The sequence below is a fragment of the Lissotriton helveticus genome, chromosome 9 (genome assembly GCF_964261635.1).
Source record: "Lissotriton helveticus chromosome 9, aLisHel1.1, whole genome shotgun sequence".
NCBI lineage: Eukaryota > Metazoa > Chordata > Amphibia > Caudata > Salamandridae > Lissotriton > Lissotriton helveticus.
Window position 1 is genome coordinate 1,008,350,077 of NC_136070.1, and position 25,773 is coordinate 1,008,375,849.

The following is a 25,773-nucleotide window of genomic DNA, read 5'->3' on the forward strand; positions in this document are numbered from 1 at the left end:
TATTGGGCAAGGTTCAGTTCATCACCAGCAGGTTACCACCAGCGGCACAAGGGTGGAAGGGTGCTAATACGATGTTGGGTGCCCAATTCAATGAAGAATGTGGCATTTGGATGGATGCTTCTTACACGTAACAGCGGCTTTGGGCGGGGCGTCTCGGAGAGGGGGGGGGTGAAGCGAGGTGAAGCGAGATACGACACCGGGCAAGCACGCCACCTGTCGGCATAGCGGGAGCAGCGATACAATGTACCAGAGGAGGACCAGCGAGATGTGATGGGCAGAATGTCTGCGAGGAGCATCGAAAAGCGTGGGCCATGGCTAGAATGTCTTGTTAGTGCAACGGAGCAACCACACAGCGAAATCTGATGAAGAACTAATGTGCTATTTTACCTCACATGTTGCGTCGCAGCTCTCCATTTTGCACGAAAAAGCGGATTTGGAATGTTGATTTTTACAGCAAGGCACCAAATGCCACAGTTTTGACTTTCACCTGTTTAGGGTGCCAGATGACTCCATATTGTCGAGAGCATAGTGGTCCAGTTATAGGTCATTCATGCCAACACACCCGATTCACGCAGGGAAATCTCGATTTGTAAAGCCAAAGTTCGCTTTATTCTAGTTTTCTATTGCTTGAAATTACCCACTTTTCAGTGTACACCAATGGAACCATTAATTCCCCCCCGATTTATTTTTTAAAACCTCCCTCCTCACTTCCAAATGTTGGCATGTATGTGTTTTCCATTTACAAATAATTGTTTTCAGGCTTATTGGCCCAATTGGATCACTTGAAACAACCCAAGACTACAGCTCCCAATTGGATCGCTTGAAACAAACCAAGACTACAGCTCCCAGAAGGTTAAAAGAATACCCAGGACAGGAAAAGTGAGTCCCTGATGGGTTGCCACCTAGCTGTTTTTAGGTTTTTTTGTAGGTGGCTCTGTCTGTGTGAGGGTGGCTCTGTAGGTGGCTGTGTGTGTGGGTGGGTGGCTCTATGTGAATTACTCTGTGTGGGTGGCTCTGTGTGTGTGTGTCTCTGTGTGGGTGTAAATGCAATAGGTTATGCATTTGCGAGCGATTAAGCTATTGGCATTGTAAATGACAATGCCATTTATTTAACGATTAAGCTATTGGCAACGTAAATGACAATAACATTTATTAATGATTTAAAAAAAAAAAAAAGTCATGAGCAATGCCAATAGCTCTACCTTTAATAATGCCGAGACCATTGCATTGTATATGCTTGTTTCTCAGGGCTGTGTGCCATACGCTTTTTTTTTTTTTTTTTTTTAAGACTCATTAAGAATCAAAAGGCATGAAACACCATTTGTCATTAAATTAAAACTTTTGTGCATAAACAACATTACAGAAAACAACTGTAAATTTATAAACATGTACCTTATTTAAAAAGATGTCGTAGAACTGCTTGTCCCACTGCTGCATCTGCTTTCCATTCTGTGTCCAGACAATAATTTTTGGTAAATGTATAAACATTTGACCAAATTGCTGCTCAGCATATGTCTGGAAGGGATACGCCTGCTAGTAATGCAGTTGACGTTGCCATTTTCCGTGTATCGTGAGCACGGACTTTTGTGTCTAGAGGTCTTCCTGCTTTCTCTTGACAGAAGACGATTGCGGAAGTGGAGTGGTGTGGCTCACTGGTTAGAGGCGGCAGACCCGTAAGCAGAGGACGGCCCGGGACCAGGGTCCGATTCCCGACGCGGCAGGGTCGTGGACCAGGGTCAGCGGGCTCGATAATTCTCGCCTCGGTGCCTACTCCAGTCAGGGACCACACTCGGCAACTCTGGGCATTAGCTTGCCTCATCTTCACAACGGCCCCCCAGACCGCCGGGGATGCTTGGTCGCACCCTAGAGATACCCATTAGGGACCATCTCTCAGGGTGAGCCAGGACGGGTTCCCCAGCGGTCGAAGCGCGGAGATACTCCTCCGGGAGTTGATTCTAGCGCTATATAAACCCACAATTAAATTAAATTAAATCCATCTAGAGATGGAGGATCTTGAAAGAGCCAAACCTTTTCTAGGCCCTGAATAAGCAATAAACAATTGGTTTGATTTACGAAAGGATTTTGTCTTTTAAATGTAGAATTCTAGACATCTGCCAACGTCCAAAGTATGCAGAGCTTTTTCTGCCGCCGTAGAAAGATTCTTGAAATATGTAGGCAGAATTACTGTTTCATTTAGATGAAAAGAAGAAGGTATTTTAGGAACAAATTTGGGATTAGGTCTTAGCAGCACCTTATCCGATCTGAATTGCATGAAAGGATCTTGTATTGAAAAGGCTTGAATTTCGCCGACTCTCCTGGCTGATGCGAGTGCCAGGAGTAATGCTACTTCCCATGAAAGGAATTGCAACTCGGCTTTGTGGATTGGTTCAAAAGGTGCCTTCATGAGTTGTGACAAGACTGTGTTAGGCTGCCAAGGAGGTGGAGGACGTTTAATTGGAGGAAACTTCCTGAATAACCCTTTTAAGAATTCTTTAATTAACCTTTGGGACCAAAGAGATGGACATCCTGGAGATATTCGGTATCTGGATATTGCTGCTAAATGGACTTTAATTGACGAATGCGAAAGTCCCGATCTGGCTAGTTGCAGCAGATATGGACGAATTTGTTCAGGCGGAGAAGGAAAAGGATGAACCTTGTGTGCAAGACTACCAGTTACAGAATCGTTTCCATTTTGCAGTGTATATCTTGTTAGTAGACCGTGCTGTAGAACTTTTCAAGATTTCACGACATTCTTGCGGGATATCTAGTGACTGGAACTTGTGCTCAAAAGGTTCCAAGCTGACAATTTTAGAGAGGTCAATTGCGGGTGAAGGACTTGACCTCTGTTCATGGAAATCAGAGTTTTGGTTATTGGAAACTGTATCCTTGGCTCCACTGACAATTGGAGAAGTTCTGTGTACCAAAATTGCCTCGGCCAGGCTGGGGCTATTAGAATTATTTGGCACGGTTCCGATCTCATCTTTCTCAATATTCTCGGAATTAGAGGAAAGGGAGGGAAGGCATAAGCAAACATCCCTGTCCATCGGAGATGAAGAGCATTCCCTCTCGAACCCTTCTGTGGGAACCTACTTGCATAATGTTTGCATTTTTTGTTGTTCTGAGTTGCAAAAAGGTCCAAACTTTGTTTGCCCCACAAATGGAATATCCGATTTAGTTGGTCTTGATTTAATTCCCACTCATGGCAAATGTCGGAAGATCTGCTTAACAGGTCCGCTCTTGTATTGTCTATACCTGGAACATGCTTCACTTGCAGAGCTATGTTGTGGCGTAGAAGCCAAGTCCAAATTTTCTGTGCCTGTGCAGATAGGGGCTTTGATCTTGTGCCACCCGGCTTTCGAAGGTAAAACATTGTGGTAGTGCTGTCGGTCCTTACTAAGACCGATGAACCCTGAATTCTGGGAAGAAATGCCTGAAGACCCAGGAAAACTGCTTTCAATTCCAAGAGATTGATGTGAAGTTTTTCCTCTTGAGGAGACCAAAGACCTTGAATCTCTGGGTCTTGCAGGTGTGCTCCCCAACCTCGCAATTAAGCGTCTGATGTCATGACGTAACTTGGAGATTGCGGTCCGAATAGCAGGCCCTTTGTCAAGTTGCTCCTGATACCCCACCATGACATTGCTTGTTTGATCTGACAGGTTATGACCAGCTTGTCGTCGAAGGAACCTAGTGCTTGAACCCATTGTTTGTCCTGGGATTCTTGCAGCGGTCTCATATGCAAACGGCAGTTGGGAATCAATGGGATACAGGATGACATCATTCCCAGTAAAGATTTGAAGATCCTGATGGAAGTGGACTTTTTTGATGCTAGAGATGCTGTCAGACTTAGGATTTTTGTTACGCGTTCTTCTGATGGAAACACCTTCACTTCCTGAGTTTTTAATATTGCTCCGAGAAATTGCAGTGAACGTGTCGGAGTAAGAAAGGATTTTTCAGTCGATCGTGGATGGCACCGAAACTGCCCGATCGCATAAGGACTCTGATCTGTCTGGTCCCCCTAAGCGAGCCGTTTCTCCCACTTTGATCCCGGAATCTACGACTCGAGGCCCATCTAGTGTCGAAGCCTGGATAGCATTGTCTGTACCGCTGAACCCGCCGCCATGGTATATCGCCCGCCCACGTTGGCGAGTCCACCTGTGGTCGTGTTCACGTGCTCGTTCCCCAATGACTTTATTGAAACTGTGCCCCGACGGAAACAGCGAACGTCTATCGATCGTGTGAGCTGTGCAGTGTGGTGGAGTATGGAACGGTCAGGATCTGGTCGTACCGTGGCGAGTGTCATGGCGGCTGAGGATTGTGGTGGACGGTGGATATCCGTTGGACTCGCCGCACAGATTCGTGGACTGGCTGAACTTTTGATTTATCCTGTGAATATGCGGGTGCGGTGTGCGGAACTCATGGTGAACACTTGTAGAGGTCAAGGGTGAGACTGGTGTTCGACTCGGATGCTAGGGGTTTGTGAGGGACCCGGGATCCGCCATTTTCTTGTATCAGGGGGCGGGGCGGTGTAGGACGTCTTTCCTGGGTTCTACCGAATTTACTTTGCTGCTGATTGTTTAATGACCAGGACTGTACGTCGCAGGAGGGGGGTAGTGCGACTGGGGATGCGTGGTTCTCCTCCTCCCTTAACTTTTCTTTTCTTTCTTTTTCTGTGTTTCCTTCCTTTATAAATCGCTTTTCTACTGTATTTCGGGTTTTTGGTCGCTGGGCGATAGGCACGCTGCTAGGGGGGTAGGCCGTAGCCATCTGCAGGGGTGCAGGGTGGGGGGTAGGGGGTGGGGTATTTTTGTTTTTCCGTTCTGTTTCTATGGCCTTTTTCTCTTCTTTCAGTTTGACTGGACCTCTTTTTTCTCTCTCCCTGGGTTGGGGGTCAGTTTATCGGGTTACTGTTTGGACTTTTTGGGCGGTGCTGGGACTGTGGCCGCTCAGTCTCTCCTGTCATTGGATTCATCGGGTGGGGCATTAGTCGGGAGTTTTCAAAAATGTATGCTTGCTTATATTGTTCGCTTCAAAATGTTGTCGTCTCTGCAGTTGGACATGCTTCCCTGCCCACCCGGTGATTGTATCTACTTTAGATCCCGTAGCCGGCCCCCTCCTGTTCTTTTCTCTCTTTCCATCTCGTTATCATATGGAACTGTATTACGTATTTACCGTGTATATCCTGTTTTATTTTTAAAAATTGACCTCTCTAATCCTGAGATGCTCTCCTGGGAGTGCCGAAACAGTCCGATTTTCTATTTTTTGCTGCCATGCCTCCGGGATGTTTGGCTGAATAGCTGTTTGCACCCTTTTCTAAATAAAGGTCCTCCCAAAAAATTTAAAAAAAAGAAAGGATTTTTCTTTGTTTATCCGAAGGCCTAATCTTTGAAAGAGATCCATACAAATATGTAAAGACTTCTGAGTTGCTTGGTACGATGGTCCTTTTATCAACCAGTCGTCCAAATAAGGAAAATTTGGAGACCTTGCTGCCTTAGATGTGCTGCGATCGGCGCCATGCATTTTGTGAAAACCCTTGGGGCAGACTTCAGGCCGAAAGGTAAAACTTTGAACTGGTAATGACGCCCGCCAACATGAATCGAAGATACTTTTTGTGTTTCCTGTGGATCGGAATATGGAAGTATGCATCCAACAGGTCTAGAGAGACCATGTAGTCTCCTTTGCGAAGCAAGAGAAGGATTTCCTGTAAGGACAGCATGCGGAAAGAGATTTTCTTTATGTATTTGTTCAGATCTCTGAGGTCCATTACCTGCCTCCATTTGGAAGATTGTCTCTTCTTTATTAGGAAAAACTGTGAATAGAAGCCTGTCCCTTGCTGGTTCGATGGAACTTCTTCTATCGCCCCTTTCATTATGAGGGATACAACTTCTGCTTTGAGTGCTGCAAGATGTTGTTGAACTCTGCAGAGAGGTGGGCGATTTGGAGGTTTTTGTGAGAATTCCAGGGTGTGACCCTGTGTAATGATGTCTAACACCCATCTGTCCGATGTTATGGACTGCCAATGTGGTAGGAATTGAGAAAGGTAATGGAACTGAGTGATATGAAACTTTGTCGGAGGCGCCTGGAGAATATCACTGTCTGCGACCAGAGTCTTTTTTTCCTCTGGCAGCAGATTTTCTCCTCCCTTGTTGCTGAAAAGATGTATTTGAGGATCGATACTGTTGGTTGGAAGAGTATTGACGGTAACCCTGCTGATTGTATGGTTGGTACCTATTTCATTGGTAAGAGGAACGTTGTTGAAAATGTCCTCTCGATCCTCTGCCTCTAAATGACTGGTAACGGCCTTGCTGCAATGATCCCAAAGATCTAGCAGTATCAGTGTCTGCTTTTATTCCTTGAAGTGCCTCATCAATATGTTTATCAAAGAGGCTCTCGCCATCAAATGGCATGTCCATGATTTTAGACTGGACTTCAGGCCTAAAGGAGGTTGACTTGAGCCACCCTTGCTTCAGTAGGGTTACCGCTCCAGCCATCTGACGGAACGCTATAGACGCTATGTTCATCGCTACGTCTATAGACTCAGATGCTGCTCTGGCTCCATCTTGCAAAATTGTATTTGCTTCCTCTTTCTTATCATACGGAAGATGTGACAGGATTGGCGCTATGTCAGACCACATCTGTCTATTAAACTGACTCAGAAGTGCCATTGCATTAGCCGCTTTGATTGATGCTGCTGCCATGCCTGCAAGTCGCTTGCCAATACCATCCATTCTCTTGCCCTCTTTATCAGGAGGTTCCACGCAGGTTGCAATCGGATTTTTGGAGCGTCTTTGCGCTGCTTGAGTCACAACCGACTCCGGATGAGGATGACCAATAAGACATGCCGGAGCCGTCTCTGGAGCACGGTATTTCTTATCCAGCTTAGGTATTGAAGCTGGAACTGATGCCGGATTCTTCATCAATTTTATTCCTTCCTCCGAGATATGTTGGATAATCGGGATAGCTCTTACGGACTTGCGAGAAGACTCTTTGAAGTCATAAAGAAAACAATCACTTTCCTTAACCGGCATAGAAAGTTGAAATCTCTTAGTAGCTTTTTCAATTAGATCATGAAAGCTGGCTATATCCTCTGGTGGAGAACTTGCTTGAGGCAATGCTGACACTGGAGAAGTTGGAACAATGTATTGGTCCCATTCTTTCCCGACCACATCATCTCGGGGAATCTCTCCTTCCTCAGCTTGATCGTCATGATCAGAATCTGTTAAATCATCCCGACTAGTAATAACTTTCGGAACGTCCACACGTTGAACTGGAGGCGGTGAATGAACCAGAGGTGTTTCTCTCACAGGTTGAGAAACATTTACAGGAGCAGTAGTAGAGGCTGGAGCATTATCCTCCGGAAAGCGACGGTAATAACTGTCAATCATGTGTCTTAAGTCGGAGATCAAAGAGACAGGCACTGACAAAGCCTCCTCTCGAACAGGTGGACTCACTTCCTCTTCATCCTCATAGTGATAAGCTTGATGGAAGGACTCAAAGATCGTCCAGTAACAGGCCCAAAGCGTTAAAAGAGAAATGTTCCTCTCTTGAAAATCTTCCTCCGAATCCTGACTTTTAATATGACGCTGCGAGGGACTATAGGCAACTCCATAAGGCCCTTCCTCCTCAGATTCCTGGCAATCCAGTAAGGTAGATGGAAGCAGAGGCAAAATCTTTGGAGTGGAAAACTCCTTTTTTGCTTGCCGACGAGCCCGTCGACGGTGCAATCCTTTTAATGGAGATGCAAGTCGATGTTATCATTGTTGGAGATCCAACTGTAGGCATCGTCGACTATTTTCTCGTCGTAGACGCCGTCGACGAAGGCCTGGCACTCACCGCCGACGAAGGCCTGGCACTGACTGTCGACGGAGTCGCCGTCGTCATCGCTCTCGACGAGGCTGTCGTCGTCGACGAGATAGTCGTCGGCGACCTGACTGGAATATCAGCAGATTTCGTCGACGGTACCGACGACGGAGCCTTCTTCTCTGAGGTAGGCTTTAAAGGAGTTGGAGGAAGAGAAGAAGAAGGTTCACCTTCCTGGATTTTACCAGCCTTTTGTCTCTTCAGATCTCCTTTTTCCTCAGAAGACTCTCTTATGTTTCTTAGAGGTATGTCCTTTGGCTTCACCCTCAGACTCCGAGTCTGTTGATTTTTTCTTTTGAAGCCATAACAAGAGACGAGCTTCTCTATCTTTAAGAGTTTTGGCAGAGAAGGTGCGGCAATATTGGCAGTCCTTAGGAACATGCTTGGGGTACAAGCAGTACAAGCATTCCTTATGTGGGTCCTCAGAAAATAATCTGGACTCGCCACAGGACCTGCAAGCTCTGAAAAGTCTCTTCTTGGAGCCTTCAGACATTTTGAATCAAACAATCTTGACAAAAATCAGTACCTTACTTACAACTGTAGAAAGGTCAAAAGTTCAGTAGAGAGAAAAAACTGAGCTGAGCTCAGGGAGACTCCTTCTCACACGAAGGCGGTTGGAAATCTGAGGTATGGTGGCTCTGCTGGGAATGGTGAAGGCTGGTTCTGGCAGCTGATTGGCTGTAGTTTGGGCCACATAATGAAGGGAGAGGTTACCTATTGGTTCACTACTCTATGGTTTCTAGACAGTTTTTTCTTCTACTGCTATGGTTATTCTTTTACCGGGAGACTCCCACCATGACGACGGGGAAGATACAAGCATGTGAATCTATGAAAGATGGAATACTGGAGAATATATTATATATACACATACACACAATATATTATATATTTTATATTATATATTTTATATATATATATATATACACACACACATACACACACAATATATATATATATATATACACACACACACAATATATATACACACACACAATATAATATATATATATATATATATATATATATATAAATATGAGAAAGTCGAACTAGACATGACCAATGGCTTCATCCAAAGAGGGTATCCCAGGGAAATCATCCAAAAGGAATCGGAAAAGGCCTGAAAACTAACAAGCATTTACAATGCAACGGTCTCGCCTCTGCAAAAGTTAGAGCTATTGGCATTGTAAATGACATTTTTATGTATGTGTTGGTTTTGAAAACAGATAAATAAATAGCATTGTCATTTACAATGCCAATAGCTTAATCTCTCGCAAATGCGAGACCTATTGCATTTGCACCCACACACACAGAGCCACACAGACACAGAACTGGCTAATATGGCGTTCAACAAATCAAACCATTTGAAAACTAAGGCTTACATTTTTTAGACTGTAGACTAAATCGCTAAGAAAAAAAAGGATTGCTTCACATAAATCCAAGAATATACTGCTCAGATTTTGTGACGGTTCACTCTTTCACATACACTAAAACAAGCTTTGGCAATCTGAATTCTGGGTCAGATTTACTAAGAAGTCACGCAACCCAATGCAGCAAGATAACTTGCTGTGCTGCGTTGCATATCACAGTGCAGGAATTCACCATATCTACAATATAATCTGAGGCATTCTGCTCTCGCTGCTCCGTGTGCCTCCTAGTGCCAATACATGCACCCTTGCGCCATGCTGCTAAGTCACCTGCGTTACAAGTAGGCTTGTTTTTGTGCAGGAAGGGCTACCTTCCTGCAAACAAACAATCCAAGATATTTTCCTCTTTCTACATGTGCAGCATACATGGAAAGAGTAAACAAGGAGAAAAAAAGTTATTTTTTTCTAGCTACAATCCACTTGGGAAGGAGAAAAATCTTGAAACTCTGGTTTACCAACCCTAGCAAATTTGGGATGGTGTCAAAATCCATGGGAATGCCCTTGCTCCACACATTAAAGCCTTATCAGAGAAACAAGACAGGTTGCATCACTGTCTGCAACATGCTGCGTGAAAACGTCGGCTTGTGGTTCCCAAGAATGCTCTCCAGGAGATGCATCCAGGCTAGAGTGGAGCATGCGACTCCTGTACACCGTCCTTTCCATTTCCATCTCCGCCTCTCCTGCCCATAGTTCTGAAGGGGAATTAGAAACAACTGTGCCAAGGTCATCCTAGTGACTCCAGGAGTATAGTACCTGAACTTCAGAGGTCAGATGCCCATACCCGGATCAGGCTACAGCTTCGGGAGATCTTCAGTTGAAGCAGCAGAGCAGGGTTCTGTACCAAAATCTGTGCAATCTACACCTCTAGCATGGAGGGTGAGATGGCAGTGGACTGCATTTGATTAAACCAACTGAGGTTGTGGAGGCTATCCTCAGACACCATCAGGTAAATGATAATCTCTCTCTTTGTGGGGTTCTCATGGCTGAAGAAAAGTAAGGCAGTGTAGAAAAAGACTGCCAGGGTGGCTAGTGCATTAGGCGTTCCACGCATTGGCCAAGAAGCAGACTCCAAAAGGACTAAGGTCTGGTTCTTCCAGGGCCATCGCTGCTACCACTGTACTGGCACGTGAAGTGCTTGATTTTTATGGCAGGCTGTTATGTGGGCATGTTGATGAAGCACTACTGCCTTGACAGCAAGAGGATTAGGCCTGTTCAGTCCAGCAAGATTTGGTGGCAGTCACATACAGACGAGAAAACATAGCAATACCAATAATAAATAAACTATTCAAACGCAGAACACATGTACATATAGAATGGTATCAAATCCACAAAAATGGCAAAACGCCTTGAAATACCTTAAGCCAAGCACTTGACAACGATGGACCCCAGCAGAACGAGAACACAGCAAGCAACACCCTTATGCACATGCATCCATGTAAAGAACACTACACTAGCGTTCGCTAAAGTCGGTCCTGATGGCCAGATGCATGCCATGAATGTAGTTATCTAAATGGGGGATATACAAAAAATCTGGCATGGATTCAGCCATCCAGGGCAGATTTTGCAGAACCCTGCTCTACACAGATACGTGACCAAATTCCAGCCTGCAACTTTCCAAGAGATAGTCACTAAACTCTTACGTCCAACACCTTGCTGCCATTGCATCCAGATTTATAATACAACAAGTAGAATTTCACCTACAACAAGCCAGGACTATTGGCTTTGTCAAATGTGTGTTGCTTAAGATAAATAAGAAGCAGCGAAAGATTTGTTGTATATATTATTGACAACGCTTCAGTTCTGAAGTGAGAAGACTGAGAGAACTAAAACTAGTCTCTGAAGTTACATCAAAGGTTTAGAGCAGTGGTACTGCTGCAGAGTTTAGGTCCTTTTCAACCCGAGGACGAGAGCAATAGAGGGACCCTTATCAGAACCTGCTTTTAAGAACTGCTGTGCTGAGGGCGACATGACCCGGCCCACTTAAAGCACTGCATTTTTTGCAAACACCATGACAAAAACAAGTTCTGACAAAGCAAAATGGTTGGTGGCCACCACCAGACCATTAACTTTGCTAACTCTTGTATTAAGGGCACAAGTTAAAAAACTAAGTGGGGCAGATGCTGACGTCACTACAATAAGTGACGTCACAAAAGGTGGCTTGCACCATCACTCATTGCCTCCCCTCGCTCACCCTTTGGATGCGATTGCATCACAGAAGCCAGTGCGTGAGCAGCTTTCTGAATGGGCTCTGATCTCGCCCCAGAGAGGCCAAAGAATGAATGTGTGGCTCCATTTGCTCCAGTTATCGAGCTCCCGGTCAAATAAGTGGGGGGGACGCCGTCCACCCGCGTGGTACCCTGACTTAAGCCCTGCTTGTATTTGTTCCTCACTTCCTCATTCCACAGTACCCCATCTCAAAACTAAGCTCGCCCCCCTGCAGAATCTGATAATGAGCCCCAAGACGCCTATATAGCTCAATTATTCTAGCTCTGGGTGCTACTGGAGGCCCTGAAGTGCTTACCCAACTGCACCAGGGACCTGCGCTATACCCCCATAAACTAGGTCTTTAAAAGGACATCAAAACGTTTGTACAGTAGATGTAACTCCTTCTGCCCCTCGCGTATATGCGGCACACACACACACACACACACACACACCCACACCCCTCCTATTGTACTGACTCTTAACAGCCTGAACAAAGCACTAGGAGCAAATCTGATCTCTAAAAATTGAACTCAACGCAACAACAGACTAAAAACAACGTTAACAACAAATACCTAGTGAACAGCAAAGCGGCTTTAACTCACCTGAACCATTATAGAGAAAGGAAGAAAGAAAACCGCCCCAGTGTCTTATCACCTGACGAATTCTACCACCAGTGTAGCCCAAAAACCCCAGAATAACGACAGAAGGGAAGCCAACATACCTGTTAACAAACGGCTAGGCGCAAAGAGATAGACTTCCAAGAAGTGGAAACTGACTTTTGTAGCCAAAATAACCCCTTCCAGGTGAGATCGGTTTGATTAATTAGCCTGAAGGGACACCCCCCAAAGAAGGTGCAGGGTCTGATAGGCGTTCCAAATGCTCTAAGAATGCACACATAGACGAAAACACACACCGAAAAAAAATCTCCCCATTACAATGACCTGGCTAAGCAGTTTCAATGGGACGTTTTCACACAAGTCCACATCCAGAAATGCACGAGAGACTTCAAAGTGTTCACGGTGCTCTTAGTTCCTTCTCCAGCGCTCAAACTTTCAAGTGACTCAATTTCACGTGCAACAACTTCAGCCAATCCTGGATGTTTAACCCATTTTAAATTGTATTGTGGGAACAGTAGTTTAATTTTTATACCGTTGTAAATCACGGACGTAGGAATGCAGATATGGACAGTACTGTTCGGGTAAAAGCCCAGAGCTGGCGGAAGGTGTCGGCCCAGTAGCATTTATGACTCTTTTTTAACGATAAGGCGCAGCATGCACGACGACAGGACTGGGGCTCACAAAATTTTAGGTGGATTACTATTTACTGGCGGTTAATTATTAGTGGTATGGTAGACTAATAATAATAATGCCACCACCACGCCTGCCACAAACACACTGCACACAGGCCCCGTCCTCCGATCACTCACCTGCTCCCACAACATGGAAACAGCACCATCTTTCTCCGAAGCGAAGCAGAAATGCCTCGGAGAAACGCAGCGTCATTTTGGGATTCAGGGGCGTATTTTCTTTCTCTCCTCTTCCCATTGGCTGGAAGGTAAAATTCCAGCCAATGGGAAGAGGAGAGAAAGAAAAGAGAAAGTAAAAAACAAACCCCTGAATCCCAAAAAGACGGGGCTTAAACGGAGTGACGTCCCTCTCCTCCAATGGCTGGCCTCCCTTTAGGAAGCCAGCCAATGGAGAAGAGGGGCGGGTTCAAGCCCCACTCTGTAAAACATCAGTTCTCCCCAGCGAGACTGCGCAAGCATAGTCTTTGCTAGGTGGAGACCTAAAAAGATATAAAATCCTATTCGAACCTTCAAAACCCAGATGAAAAAAAGAAAAAAAAGGAGGGATCTAAAATGCATAGATTTATTACGACTTAAAACTAAACATAATGAGGTATGGGCTATTTAATAAAAATACACTGGTACCTAATAAAAAGGGATCCAATATTAGGTCCATTAAGTAAGAAATACCCTGAGATAACCTATAGAAAATCCAAGTCCCTAAAAGACCATCTAGTGAAGATTGACTACCAAATGAGCACGAAGAATCAATCACGGCTATCAACGAAAGAAGGTTTTAGAAAATGTTTTAAATGCAAGGACTGTCAACAAGGGGAAAATGTATTTCATTTTAAAGCTACTACTTGTGTAACGATATATCTGTACGAGACATTAGTTCGTGATAGATTGCTTACCTTAGAATATCCCCAGGCGTCAGACTGGATCCGGAAAGTTTGGCTTAGCAGTACCTCTGCGCGTCAGTAGGTAGCGTCCTGCGCCTCCGCGTCCGTCGCTGGCGTCATATGCGCCAAGATGACGTTACGGAGACTACTTAGGTGCCACCCATGCGCTTAAGTCAGTTCTGTACACGACTTTCCACGCCCGGAACTAGGGCCCTAAAAGGGGATGACCTTAACCCTAGTAATCAGTTCGCAGAACAGAGAGGATGGGTGGGGCGGTAAGAAATATATCACTAACTAATGTCTCTTACAGATATATCGTTACACAAGTAGTAACTTGTGCATCTGAAAGAGACACGTTAGTGATAGAATCCTTACATTAGAATAGATACCCCAGCAGGACCCCCCCCCGGTGGTGGGTCTGCTAACAAAATTACACAAGTAAGTCACGGAGAACAGAACGGCCAAAGAAGCCGTCTCTCCGGACTGGACTGTCAAGGCAGTAGTACTTTGTAAACGTGTGCAGCGAGGCCCACGTAGCTGCCTGACAAATGTCCTGCAAGGGAACGCCGCATCCCAAGGCAATAGTGGCTGCAGTTGCCCTGGTCGAATGGGCATGCAGCCCCACAGGAGGCTCCTTCTTGGCCAAGGAGTAACATACTTTGATGCACAGAACGACCCACCGGGAAATGGTCCATTTGTGCACAGCACAACCTTTTTTGGCGCCCATGTAGCCAACAAAGAGCAGATCGTCCACCCGGGTGTTGTGTACGCTGCAGATAGAATGGGAGTGCACATTTTGGTTCCAGACTTTGGATCCTCTCCTCTTCCCTGGAAGGATGCAGAGGTGGCAAGAAGGTGGGCAAATTGACGGTCTGCCCGATGTGGAAGGGCATGACAACCATGGGCAAGAAAGAAAGACTGGTCCTTAAAACCTCCTTGTCCGGATGAACTGAAAGGAAAGGAGGTTTGGAGGAAAGAGCCTGGAGCTCGCTCACTCTTCTGGCAGAGGTGATGGCAACCAGGAAAGCGGTCTTTAAGGTGAGAAGACGTAATGGACAGTTATGAAGAGGCTCAAAAGGAGCGCACATTAAGTACGTCAAGACAAGATTCAAGTCCTACTGAGGCATTATGAAAGACACGGGAAGGAACATGTGTGTAATGCCTTTGAGGAAACGGTTAACAACCGGGGACTTAAAAATAGAAGGCTGATCAGGAAGCCTTAGAAAGATAACCTTTGATAGTGCCCAGAGCAGAGCCCTGCTGGGCCAAGGATAGAAGGAACAGGAGAACCTCAGAAAGAGGAGCATTAAGGGGATTCACAGCCTTCGTTGTGCACCATGCCACAAATTTGTTCCACCTGTAGGCGTATACCATTTTAGTGGAGGGACGCCTGGCTGCCAGAATGATTCAAAAGGGGGTGGTGATGGACAGAGTATCTGAATTAAGCAGAACACTCCTACCCAGTCAAGAGATCAGGGCTTGATCCATCACCGTTTTTTAGCTCACTGCACCATCCCAGTTCAGAAACTGGCTACATGCAAATTAGTCTGACCCTGGCCCAGTGCATCATGGGAACAGGGCAGACCAAACTACCAAGCCAATTCTTTACTGGAAAGGAAACAAGCTTCCGGGGACCGGTTTCTGGCATTACAGCCATCTTCGGCCCGGCTTGCTTGAATCCTGATGGTGCAGTGAGCAAGGGACTCACATCTGAGCATACCCTTTCACACTTGTGGTGGCCAAAACGATTCAAAAGGGGGTGGTGATGGACAGAGTATCTGAATTAAGCAGAACACTCCTACCTAGTCAAAAGATCAGGGCTTGATCCATCACCGTTTTTTAGCTCACTGCACCATCCCAGTTCAGAACCTGGCTACATGCAAATTAGTCTGACCCTGGCCCAGTGCATCATGGGAACAGGGCAGACCAAACTACCAAGCCAATTCTTTACTGGAAAGGAAACAAGCTTCCGGGGACCGGTTTCTGGCATTACAGCCGTCTTCGGCCCGGCTTGCTTGAATCCTGATGGTGCAGTGAGCAAGGGACTCACATCTGAGCATACCCTTCCACACTTGTGGTGGCCAAAACGATTCAAAAGGGGGTGGCGATGGACAGAGTATCTGAATTAAGCAGAACACTCCTACCCAGTCAAAAGATCAGGGCTTGATCCATCACCGTTTTTTAGCTCACTGCACCATCCCAGTTCAGAACCTGGCTACATGCAAATTAGTCTGACCCTGGCCCAGTGCATCATGGGAACAGGGCAGACCAAACTACCAAGCCAATTCTTTACTGGAAAGGAAACAAGCTTCCGGCTGCCAGAATGACATTACAGACTGCGGGAGGAAGACCGAAAGCAGTCAACTGTCGCCGCTCAATTTCCACACATGGAGGTGGAGGCTGGACAGGTTCGGGTAAAGGACCGTCCCCTGCTGCTGCGACAAAAGATCCTCCCGAAGAGGCAGACGGATCGGGAATCGATGCTCATATTGAGTAGCTCGGAATACCATACTCTTCGAGCCCAGTCCGGAGCCACAAGAAGGATTTGGGCCTGGGCGCGCCTGATCTTCTTCAGCACTCGGGGCAGAAGTGGTATAGGCGGAAAGGCATACAACAGACCGCAGCTCTACTCGAGACGAAAAGCGTCTCCGGGCGAGTGCCGCCTTGGAAATTTCAACACGCAGAACTGATGACATTGCGCTTTCTCTTCGGTGGCGAATAGATCTAACCAGGGCTCTCCCCACTGCAGAAAGACACCTCGCACCACGTCCGAGTTCAGACGCCATTCGTGATCCACCATGCACCGGCGGCTGGGTTTGTACGCCCTGGCGTTCAGAGAACCTGCCAGGTGTTGAACCATCAAGGTAGTGCCTTGATGTTCCAGCCATGTCCAGAGGCGCAGAGCCTTCTGACATAGGGTCCACAACCCCACCTGCCCTGTTTGTTGCAATACCACATGGCGGTGGTGTTGTCCGTGAACACCTGCACTACACTTCCCCGCACAGAGGGAAGGAGTAGTTTCGGTCCTGTAACTCCAGTTCTGTAGTAGGGGTATCTCTCTTATAGTCATAATCTAGTGAATAGTCCCGCCCATGTGCGTGGACCCCGGAGCAATCAAAAATAATCTCTTAAAGTGTCGAAAAATACAGACCTGCACAGACACTTAAGAGAGAATTAAAGACAGATAATGCAGCCTATAAAACAGGATACACTGTCCAGTACTTCAACTAGAAATTCCACCAAAAAATCCACAAAACAGCAAAGCCTGTACAGATTTCTCTTGCTTCAGCAGCAAAAATCCTCTGGAATGATAGAGAGGAGGACCTGGACAGACAAGCCCCATAGGCTGCCATTATGTGGCTCAGAACAGGATACTGTGCCTTTAAGAGAACTTTCCAGAACTTCACAGTATCCCAGAATGCACTGCAGGTCCCTTTTACTTACAGTTCTTTTTGAAGGCGTAACACGCCAGACCTGTAGCATTCCTTACATGAAAATCTCTCTCCACCGGGGAGGCGGGTGGGCGCTTATGAATATAACAGAGATACCCCTACTAGAGAACTGGAGTTACAGGACAGAAACTACTCCTTCTGTAGTAGGGGATCTCTGTGTATAGTCATAATCTAGTGAATAGAATGGCAAGCCCATCCGCACACCAAAGCGGCGGTGGAGAAACGAGAAATAGCACCACTACTGTGCGAACAGATTTCGCAGCGAAGACTGCCCAACCTGAGCGTCTGCCCTGGCATCAGTGTCCAGGCAGTAATGCTTAGCAAAGGTATGGACCGACTTCCAAGTGGCCGTCTTGCAGATTTCTGCAATGGGAACATTACGAAGGAAAGCCTTCGTGGCAGCTTCGCCCCTGGTGGAATGAGCCTTAGGTTTGCCCCCTAAGGTCTTATTAGCCTTTTGGTAACACAATTGTATGCAGAACACAATCCACCTCGAGATGGACTGCTTAGAGGTAGCAAGATCCGTCCTGACTGATCCATAATTGATAAAAAATTGGTCCGACCTACGAATATCTTTGGTTTTATCCAGATAAATTTTCAACACCCTCCTAACATCCAGGGAATGTAAAGACCTTTCCGCTGGAGACAAAGGATTCTGAAAAAACGTAGGCAAAGTTATAGTCTGGTTGACATGAAAATCAGAAATAACCTTGGGAATAATTTAGGGTGAGTACGCATAACAACCTTAGCAGCATGAAATTTAGTATAAGGTTCATGGCAACACAGCGCCTGAATTTCACTCACCCTGCGGGACGATGTAATGGCCACGAGGAACGCCGCCTTCCAGGACAGGTGCTGCAACGAAGCCTTATGAATACGTTCAAAAGGCTCCTTCATCAATCTGGACAGCACCACATTCAATTTCCATGAAGGCAAAGGAAGTCTGACAGGAGGGAATACTTTCTTCAAGCATTCCAAAAAGTCTTTGATCACAGGGATCTGGAAGAAGGAAGTCTGTGAAGGGCATTTCCTGTAGGCAGTCAATGCAGCCAGATGAACCTTAATGGAATGGACATTAAAGCCAGACTGCGCCAGATGTAGAAGATATGGAAGGATGACATCCTCCTTACATGTCGTCGGGTCATAGTTCTTGGACTTGCACCAGATGCAAAACCTCTTCCACTTGTAAGCATAAGAAGTCCTAGTGGAAGGTCGCTTAGCCTCCTTCAGTATGTCCATGCAATCTTCTGGGAGATTAAGATGGCCATATTGCACTCTCTCAGGAGCCATGCCGACAAATTCAAAGACGAGAGGTTGGGGTGCAACATCTGCCCCCCGAACTTCGTGAGAAGGTCCGGCCTGCACGGCAGGTTCATGTGAGGAAGGAGAGAGCGGTGAAGCAGGTCCGTGAACCACCACTCTCTGGGCCATTCCGGGGCAATCAGTATCATCCGCGCCCTGGACTGGGACAGCTTGATGAGAACCGTCGGAATCAGGGGAATGGGTGGAAAAGCGTACAGAAAGCTGTTCGACCAGTTGATCCATAACGCATTCCCCAGCGTCTCCGGCTGGTAGTACCTGGAGGCGAAGTCTCGGCATTTGCTGTTTTCTGCGGTGGCGAACAGATCTACGTCTGGAGTTCCCCACCTTGCGAAGACTTCTCCTAGTACTTCGTCGATTATGACCCATTCGTGGTTTTCCTGAATCAGTCTGCTCAGTGCGTATGCCTGAACATTCTGCACACCTGGCAGATGGGTAGCCGATATCGTCAGTCCTCGGGCCAGAAGCCAGTGCCAGATCGCCTGCGCCTCTTGCGACAGGGTGCGTGATCTCGAGACCCCCTGCTTGTTGAGGTAATACATCGTGGTCATATTGTCCGTCTGTACAAGCAGAGAGTTGGTCTGGAAGGACGGGTGAAAGGCCTTCAGTGCCAAGTGAACAGCTCTGAGTTCCAAGAAATTGATGTGGTACGTGGACTCCGTCGGGGACCACGTCCCTTGAATCTGTAAGTCTCCGGAGTGCGCTCCCCAGCCCTGGAGAGAAGCATCCGTCACGATAGTCTGAGTGGGAATGTCCTTGTGGAAGGGAACCCCTCTGAGGAGATTCTCCGCTGAACACCACCACTTCAGAGACTGAAGAGCATGCAGAGACAGTCGTATCTTGTCGTCCTAAGAGCCTCTCCTCTGATCCCACTGATCCTCCAAGAACTCCTGCAGCGGTCTCATGTGCAGCCGCGCGTGTGGCGTTAGGAAGATACAAGAGGCCATCGATCCCAGTAGAGAAGACACCGTCCTCACTGTTATAGATGGAGTGGTCATAAGAGCCTGAGCCTTCCGAAGGAGTGATAATCGTCGCTCCTCCGAAGGAGACACGCTTGCTGACAGCGTATTGATGGTGGCTCCCAAGTACTGAATGCACTGGACCGGAGTCGGGATAGACTTGGACATGTTGATGTGCAACCCCAGCTTGTTCAAGAGAACGCACGTCTTCTGGAAGTGCGCTTGAGCTTCCGAGAAGGAGGCCTTGATCAACCAATCGTCCAGGTACGGGTAGACAAACACCTTGTTCTTCCTCAGGTGTGCTGCTACCACTGCCGTGCACTTCGAGACAGTTCTGGGCGCAGACTTCAGCCCGAATGGCAGTACTGTGTACTGATAGTGATTGGTGCCGACTTGAAATCGCAGGAACTTCCTGTGTTTGCCTGCAATGGGCACATGGAAGTACGCATCCTGTAGGTCTATTGCACATAGCCAGTCTCCCTGTTGCAACTGAGGATAAATCTGATGCAACGACAGCATGCGAAACTTTTCTCTGCGAATCCACTTGTTTGCCTGTCGCAAGTCCAGAATGGGCCTGAACTCGTTCTTGTCCTTCTTGCGAACCAGAAAGAACCGGGAGTACAGACCTCTTCCTCTTTGAGACAGAGGTACGTCTTCTATCTCCCTTTTCATGAACAGGATATCGGCCTCCGCCTGGAGCTCGCGCAGTTGATACTGCGAGCTGACCGGAGGAATCGATGGAGGCGGGCTGGTGAACCGAAGACTGTATCCATTGCAAACAATATTCAGCACCCACTTGTCCTGAGTAATTTTTCTACACTCTGCCAGAAAAAATTGAACGCTTACCCCCACCGGAGCGGGTAACGGATGAAGGGGAAGTAACCGCTCAGGGCCGAGACCCGGCCGGGCCTTTGTTCGCTGTAGAGGACTGTTGTCCACCTCTACCCTTCTGGCGCTTCTGGAAGGGTCTCCGGAACTGCTGCTGTTGTTGTTGCTGCTGTCCCGAAGACTGCCCTCGTCCTCTTCCCTGTGCACCGAACCGTCTCTGGAACGGTCGGTAGGACTTCTTTTCTTTGGGCTTCTCCAAGCCCACAGCCGTAAGGGTCTCTGCCTCCACCTTCATGCGGGCCATCTCATCATCGGCATGCTTTCCGGCTTGAGTGACGTGAGCCTGAGCCAAGCATGACGTCGCTGGTTGATCCCATGACAGTAACCATGGGCTGCCAAAAGAGAGATATCCGCAGCCGCGCTAATGACCTGGTTTGAAACCAGCATCCCTTCCTTAAGTATCTCTAGGAAGTCCTCCCTCTTGTCTCGTGGCAGAAGGTCCGTGAACTGTTGCAGGGAGTCCCACAGGGCACGGTCGTACCGCCCCAGCAACGCCGAATCGCTGGAGGCTTTCATGGTCGTGGATGCAGTCCCACAAGCCTTCCTTCCAGCCGAATCAATCCATCGGCTATCTTTATCAGGCGGCACGGTGGAGGACGGGGAGGTAGAGTGTAACTTCCTAGCTGCCGTCACTATAACGGAGTCGGGTACTGGATCTATCCGCAGGAAAGCCGGGTCCGAATCCGGGGCCCTGTACTTCTTCAGAAGCCGGGAGGGAGCGGCCTTCACCACCGCTGGCGTAAGGAACAGCTCCTCCGCAGGTTCCACCAAACCTGGCACTAATGGCAGCAGAAGGCGAGACAAATGCTTCTTGTGAAGTGTCTCACATATCACGGACGTCGTAGGTGTAGGAGCCGTCACCGTGATGCCCAACTTTGTAGCCCCCCTCAGGAGAACCTCCTGGAACGTGCTGATGTCGTCCACCGGAGACACCCTTGTCCCTGGGAAATCCGACAAGGTCGGTGAATAGGATCGTGTCCTGGAGGAGTCCGTGCGGGACCTGGATCCCCGCCTCCTATGGCGATGCCTAGACCTAGTGGAGGATCTGCGTCGACTCCTCGATCTTCCTCTCCGTCCGGAGCGTGATCGCGACTTCCTAGGCCTCGGACGATCCGCCGGTTCTACCGGAGCGGGCGTCTTAGGTTTGGCCGGGGCCTGCGGCTTAGGAGTCCCTTTGGGAGGGGTCGGAAGCCTGGGCAATGAGACTGACCCTCGGAGGAACCGGGGGCGGCCTTTCTGGCACCCGAGGCTGAGGTACGGGTAGCGGAAGCGGAGGTAAAGGAGGAGGGGTAGGAGCCCTCGGAGGTAGACCCCTCGGCAGTGGAGGCGGAGGTGTAACTGGTCTCTGTGACCGAGTATACACCTCGGAGTACACCGAGCCCGGTGATCCACCTTCCTTTCCAGCCTGGGACGTTGGCGAGCCTCCCATGGCATCAGGCCTCTTTTCATGCCTCTTCGACGTCGAAGAACGGTGACCAGACGGCGAGCGTCAGCCCCTCGACGTTGAGCGTCTCTTCCTCGGCGTCGACCGTCTTCCACGCCTCAACGGCGACCTCGTCCGCCTCGACGGCGATCTCTCGCGCCTCGACAGCGACCTCGTCCACCTCGACGGCGACCTCTTCTGCCTCGACGGCAGTCCACTCCTCGACGACGATCTTCTCCTCTTCGCCGACAGCGAATGGCGGTGTCGCTTCGACGGCGAGCGCCGACGCCGGGCCCTTCGACGTTGATCACTCGACGTCGAGTCCGACGAGGATGACGACGACATCGTCACAGGAGATTTCGACGGTGGTCTGTGCATTTCCCTCGACGTCGAGCGTCTACGTCGCTTCGACCCAGAGCCCTGGGGAGACGGGGAACAGACTGTAGTCATCCCTCGCGACGTCTCGTAGTCGGTGCAATCGACCCAGACGGAGAATGGGGACGCTTGCTGGTCTTCCTGCCCCTGGGGAGCCCTCCAGAGGCCTCAGCACGGGCAGAAGCCCCTCCAGACCCACCTTGCGCCTTCAGCCTTCTTTCCTCGAGGCCCTGAAGCCTGATCTTCTGTCTTTCCTTCAGGGTCCTGCCAGAGAAGCCCTGACAAATCACACACTCCTCTGGGACATGGGAAGAGGGAAGGCAGAGGATACACACCTCATGGGGATCTGATTTGGCCTTCTTCCTGGAGCACTCCGGGCATTTGTCAAATAATGCAGGCATATTCGACATCAATAAAGGAGCAAAAACCAAGAAGAACAGCACTAAAGTACTTTAGAAGCACTCCAATCGAAAAAATAGTGAAAAATCACCAATAAACCCTTGAAAAAGGGAGAGCTCAATGCTCCAGGGTCCTGCTTGCAGGAGCCGGAAAAAAGAACTGAAAGTAAAAGGGACCTGCAGTGCATTCTGGCATACTGTGAAGTTCTGGAAAGTTCTCTTAAAGGCACAGTATCCTGTTCTGAGCAACATAATGGCAGCCTAGGGGGCTTGTCTGTCCAGGTCCTCCTCTCTATCATTCCAGAGGATTTTTGCTGCTGAAGCAAGGGAAATCTGTACAGGATTTGCTGTTTTGTGGATTTTTTGGTGGAATTTCTAGTTGAAGTACTGGACAGTGTAGCCTGTTTTATAGGCTGCATTATCTGTCTTTAATTCTCTCTTAAGTGTCTGTGCAGGTCTGCATTTTTCGACACCTTCAGAGATTATTTTTGATTGCTCCGGGGTCCACGCACATGGGCGGGACTATGCACTAGATTATGACTATACACAGAGATCCCTTACTACAGAAGGAATGCCTTCAGTGCAAATCAGATCGCTCGCTGCTCCAAAAGGTTGATATGGAGCCGGGACTCCGCCAGAGACCAGTGGCCTCTGATCTCCGCCTCTCCCAAGTGGCCTCCCCATCCCAGGAGTGGCGCATCAGTCACTACTGTGTGCTCCGGTTGGGGAAGGGAGAGGGGTCTGCCATTGACCCAATCGCGATTCGTGAGCCACCACTGCAAGTGTCGTGCAGTGCCCTTCGAGATTTGGACATGATCGGACAGGTTGCCCTGATGCTGCGCCCACTGGAACTTCAGGTCCCACTGCAGAGCTCGCATATGCCATCTGGCATGTTGCACTAGCAGGATGCAGGAGGCCATCAGGCCCAGGAGCCGGAGGGTCATCCTGACTGAAACCCAGGATAGAGGCTGAAAGATCGGAATCATAGCCTGAATATTCTGGACTCGCTGCTCAGGAGGATACACCCACAACTGCGTCAAATCCAGAACCACTACGATGAAGGGGAGCTTCTGAGAGGGACTCGGATGCGACTTCGGCACATTGATGGAGACCCCCAGCAAATGCAGGAGGTCGTCCGTAGTCTGAAGGTGGGTGACGACTGTCTGGCGCGAGCCCACCTTCAAGAACCAGTCGTCGAGGTAGGGGAAGACAGACACTCCTAACCTGCGCAGATGACCTGCGACCACTGCCATCACCTTCGTGAACACCCGAGGGGCACTGGTAAGGCCGAAGGGGAGCATGGTAAACTGAAAATTCTCCTGGCCTACCGTGAACCGCAGATAACGCCGGTGGGCCGGCAGGACAGGGATGTGAAAATATGCGTCCTGAAAGTCCAACGCTACCATCCAGTCTCCTGCCAAGACCTGAGCCAGAGTCAGCATCTTGAACTTCTCCTTCCGGAGGAAGCGATTGACGTTCTAGATAGGACAAAGATCTCCTTCGTCCTTCTTGGGGACCAGAAAGTAGTGGGAATAACAACCACTCCTACTTCTCGCCCTGGATTGCACTTGATGGACCCCTTGGCCAAGAGGGCAGTGACTTCCTGTTGGAGAAGAACTAAATGATCTCCCAACATGCGGTGGCACCGAGGCGGCATGGCTGGAGGGGAGGACTGAAAGGGAAGGGAGTAACCCTTGCGGATTAGCTGCAGCACCCACTTGTCCAACGTGATATCGTGCCAGTGGGGGAGGTGGTGGGGGATCCTGCCTCCCACCGGTGTGGAGTGCTCCACAAAGCTCGGACTAGGAAGGCTTGGAGGTAGGAGCAGCGGGGGTAGAGGTAAACTGACCCACACGCTGATTTCCAGACCTGCCCTTGCGGAAGCAGTGACCACGGCCGCGCTGAGGCTGGTTCTGCACAGGCTTGTTGAAGGAACGTGCCTGAGTGCCTCTGCCCTGGCCATGAAAGGAACGAAAACCAGGAGTGGCCGGATTCTTCGCAGAAAGACCCAAGTACTTGTCCGTGGCCCGCGAGTCCTTAAAATGCTCCAACGCTCTGTCAGCCTTATCTCCAAACAGGTGGGTATGTAGCTGAAAACACCAACACCAATTAAAGTTGTACACAGCTTCATAAAAACATAATTAAATTATATTCAATCCTTTAATGTTTTATGCAGTCTGACCATGGGAACTAACATATCGCTGTGTCCCACAGCCTAATTTCTCAATGTAAATTACCATAGTGAGATCTGGGATGTACCACAGCAAAAAACACCACGGACTAGACACAAATTTCATATGCATACAGAGCTTGTGTGTATTTTCACACGTTTCTAAATCAGGCATATTTTCCCTACAGACCAACTTCTTGCCACTAGCACTGATTTTAGTTTTGCCAAAGGTCAGCACTGCAAGGTCAGGTGGTGAACAAACTCTTAAAACTACTTCAATTCACTGACCTTGCAAACTAAATTACACAGTTATTAAGATCTTGAGAGAGTGCAGTTCGAACACATGCATTTGCGAAGATCACAGACAGGAGCTTCTACAATGTAATTATACTTAACATGACAAGTCATTCATTCTATGACAAGCAAGAGAAAAACTTTACAAACTGTTTGCAAATTTAATTTGAAAAGCAAATATCAGTTTAAACATAACTTTAAAAAGGCATAAAAAGTGCATCTCCCTCCATATTGTCTGATATCCCACAAATATCTTTCAAGCAAAGCACAACCTAAGACTCCTGAGGTCCGGTGAACCCAAGCACAGAAAGAGTACTAAGTCTAAAAAATGGAAGAGGCATTAGCAGACCAAACACTTTTTTACTGCATATAGTATCTGACAAAGAGAAATAAATGAATTTGTAACTTGCATGTTGGTTAATGCTGTGTCTTCCAAGTGAATCCTGGCTCACCTGAGACTCCAGGTGCTTCTCCGTAAGAGTCATCATCTCTTCATATGTCATCTGGGAGAAGAGAGAGGCATACTTGTGCAAACGCAGGCTCTTCAGCCATGAGGGAACATCTGACAGGAGACACAAGTGTTTTAGGAACAATGAACATAAGCACAGCATTATATAATCATCGCTAGGCAGCTTAGCTTTTAGTAGGCACCATGCTACTTTGGCATGGTCAGTAATCTCAGGGGGCTATAGCAAAACTATAACAAACATTTTAGTGTTATTGCATGTAACATCTACAAATGATAATCTAAAACAATCAGAGGCCCCAGATTTGCATGGAGCGACACACTGTGCCAAGAAAATAGACAAGACATTCAGTGG

At 48.0% G+C, this 25,773-nt stretch overlaps 1 protein-coding gene across 4 annotated transcripts in view; it reads right to left on the minus strand.

The window, feature by feature from the left end:
- SAMD4B (sterile alpha motif domain containing 4B) overlaps positions 1-25,773 on the minus strand; it is a 1,202,466-nt gene that overhangs the window by 773,335 nt on the left and 403,358 nt on the right. For 2 of the 4 annotated variants that reach the window (XM_078661329.1, XM_078661328.1), the window contains exon 5: positions 25,363-25,514. In XM_078661329.1, coding sequence (XP_078517455.1) covers positions 25,363-25,514 — 152 coding nt within the window. The remainder of the gene's footprint in view (positions 1-25,362; positions 25,515-25,773) is intronic. The other 2 variants (XM_078661331.1, XM_078661330.1) reach the window with 1 other exon arrangement.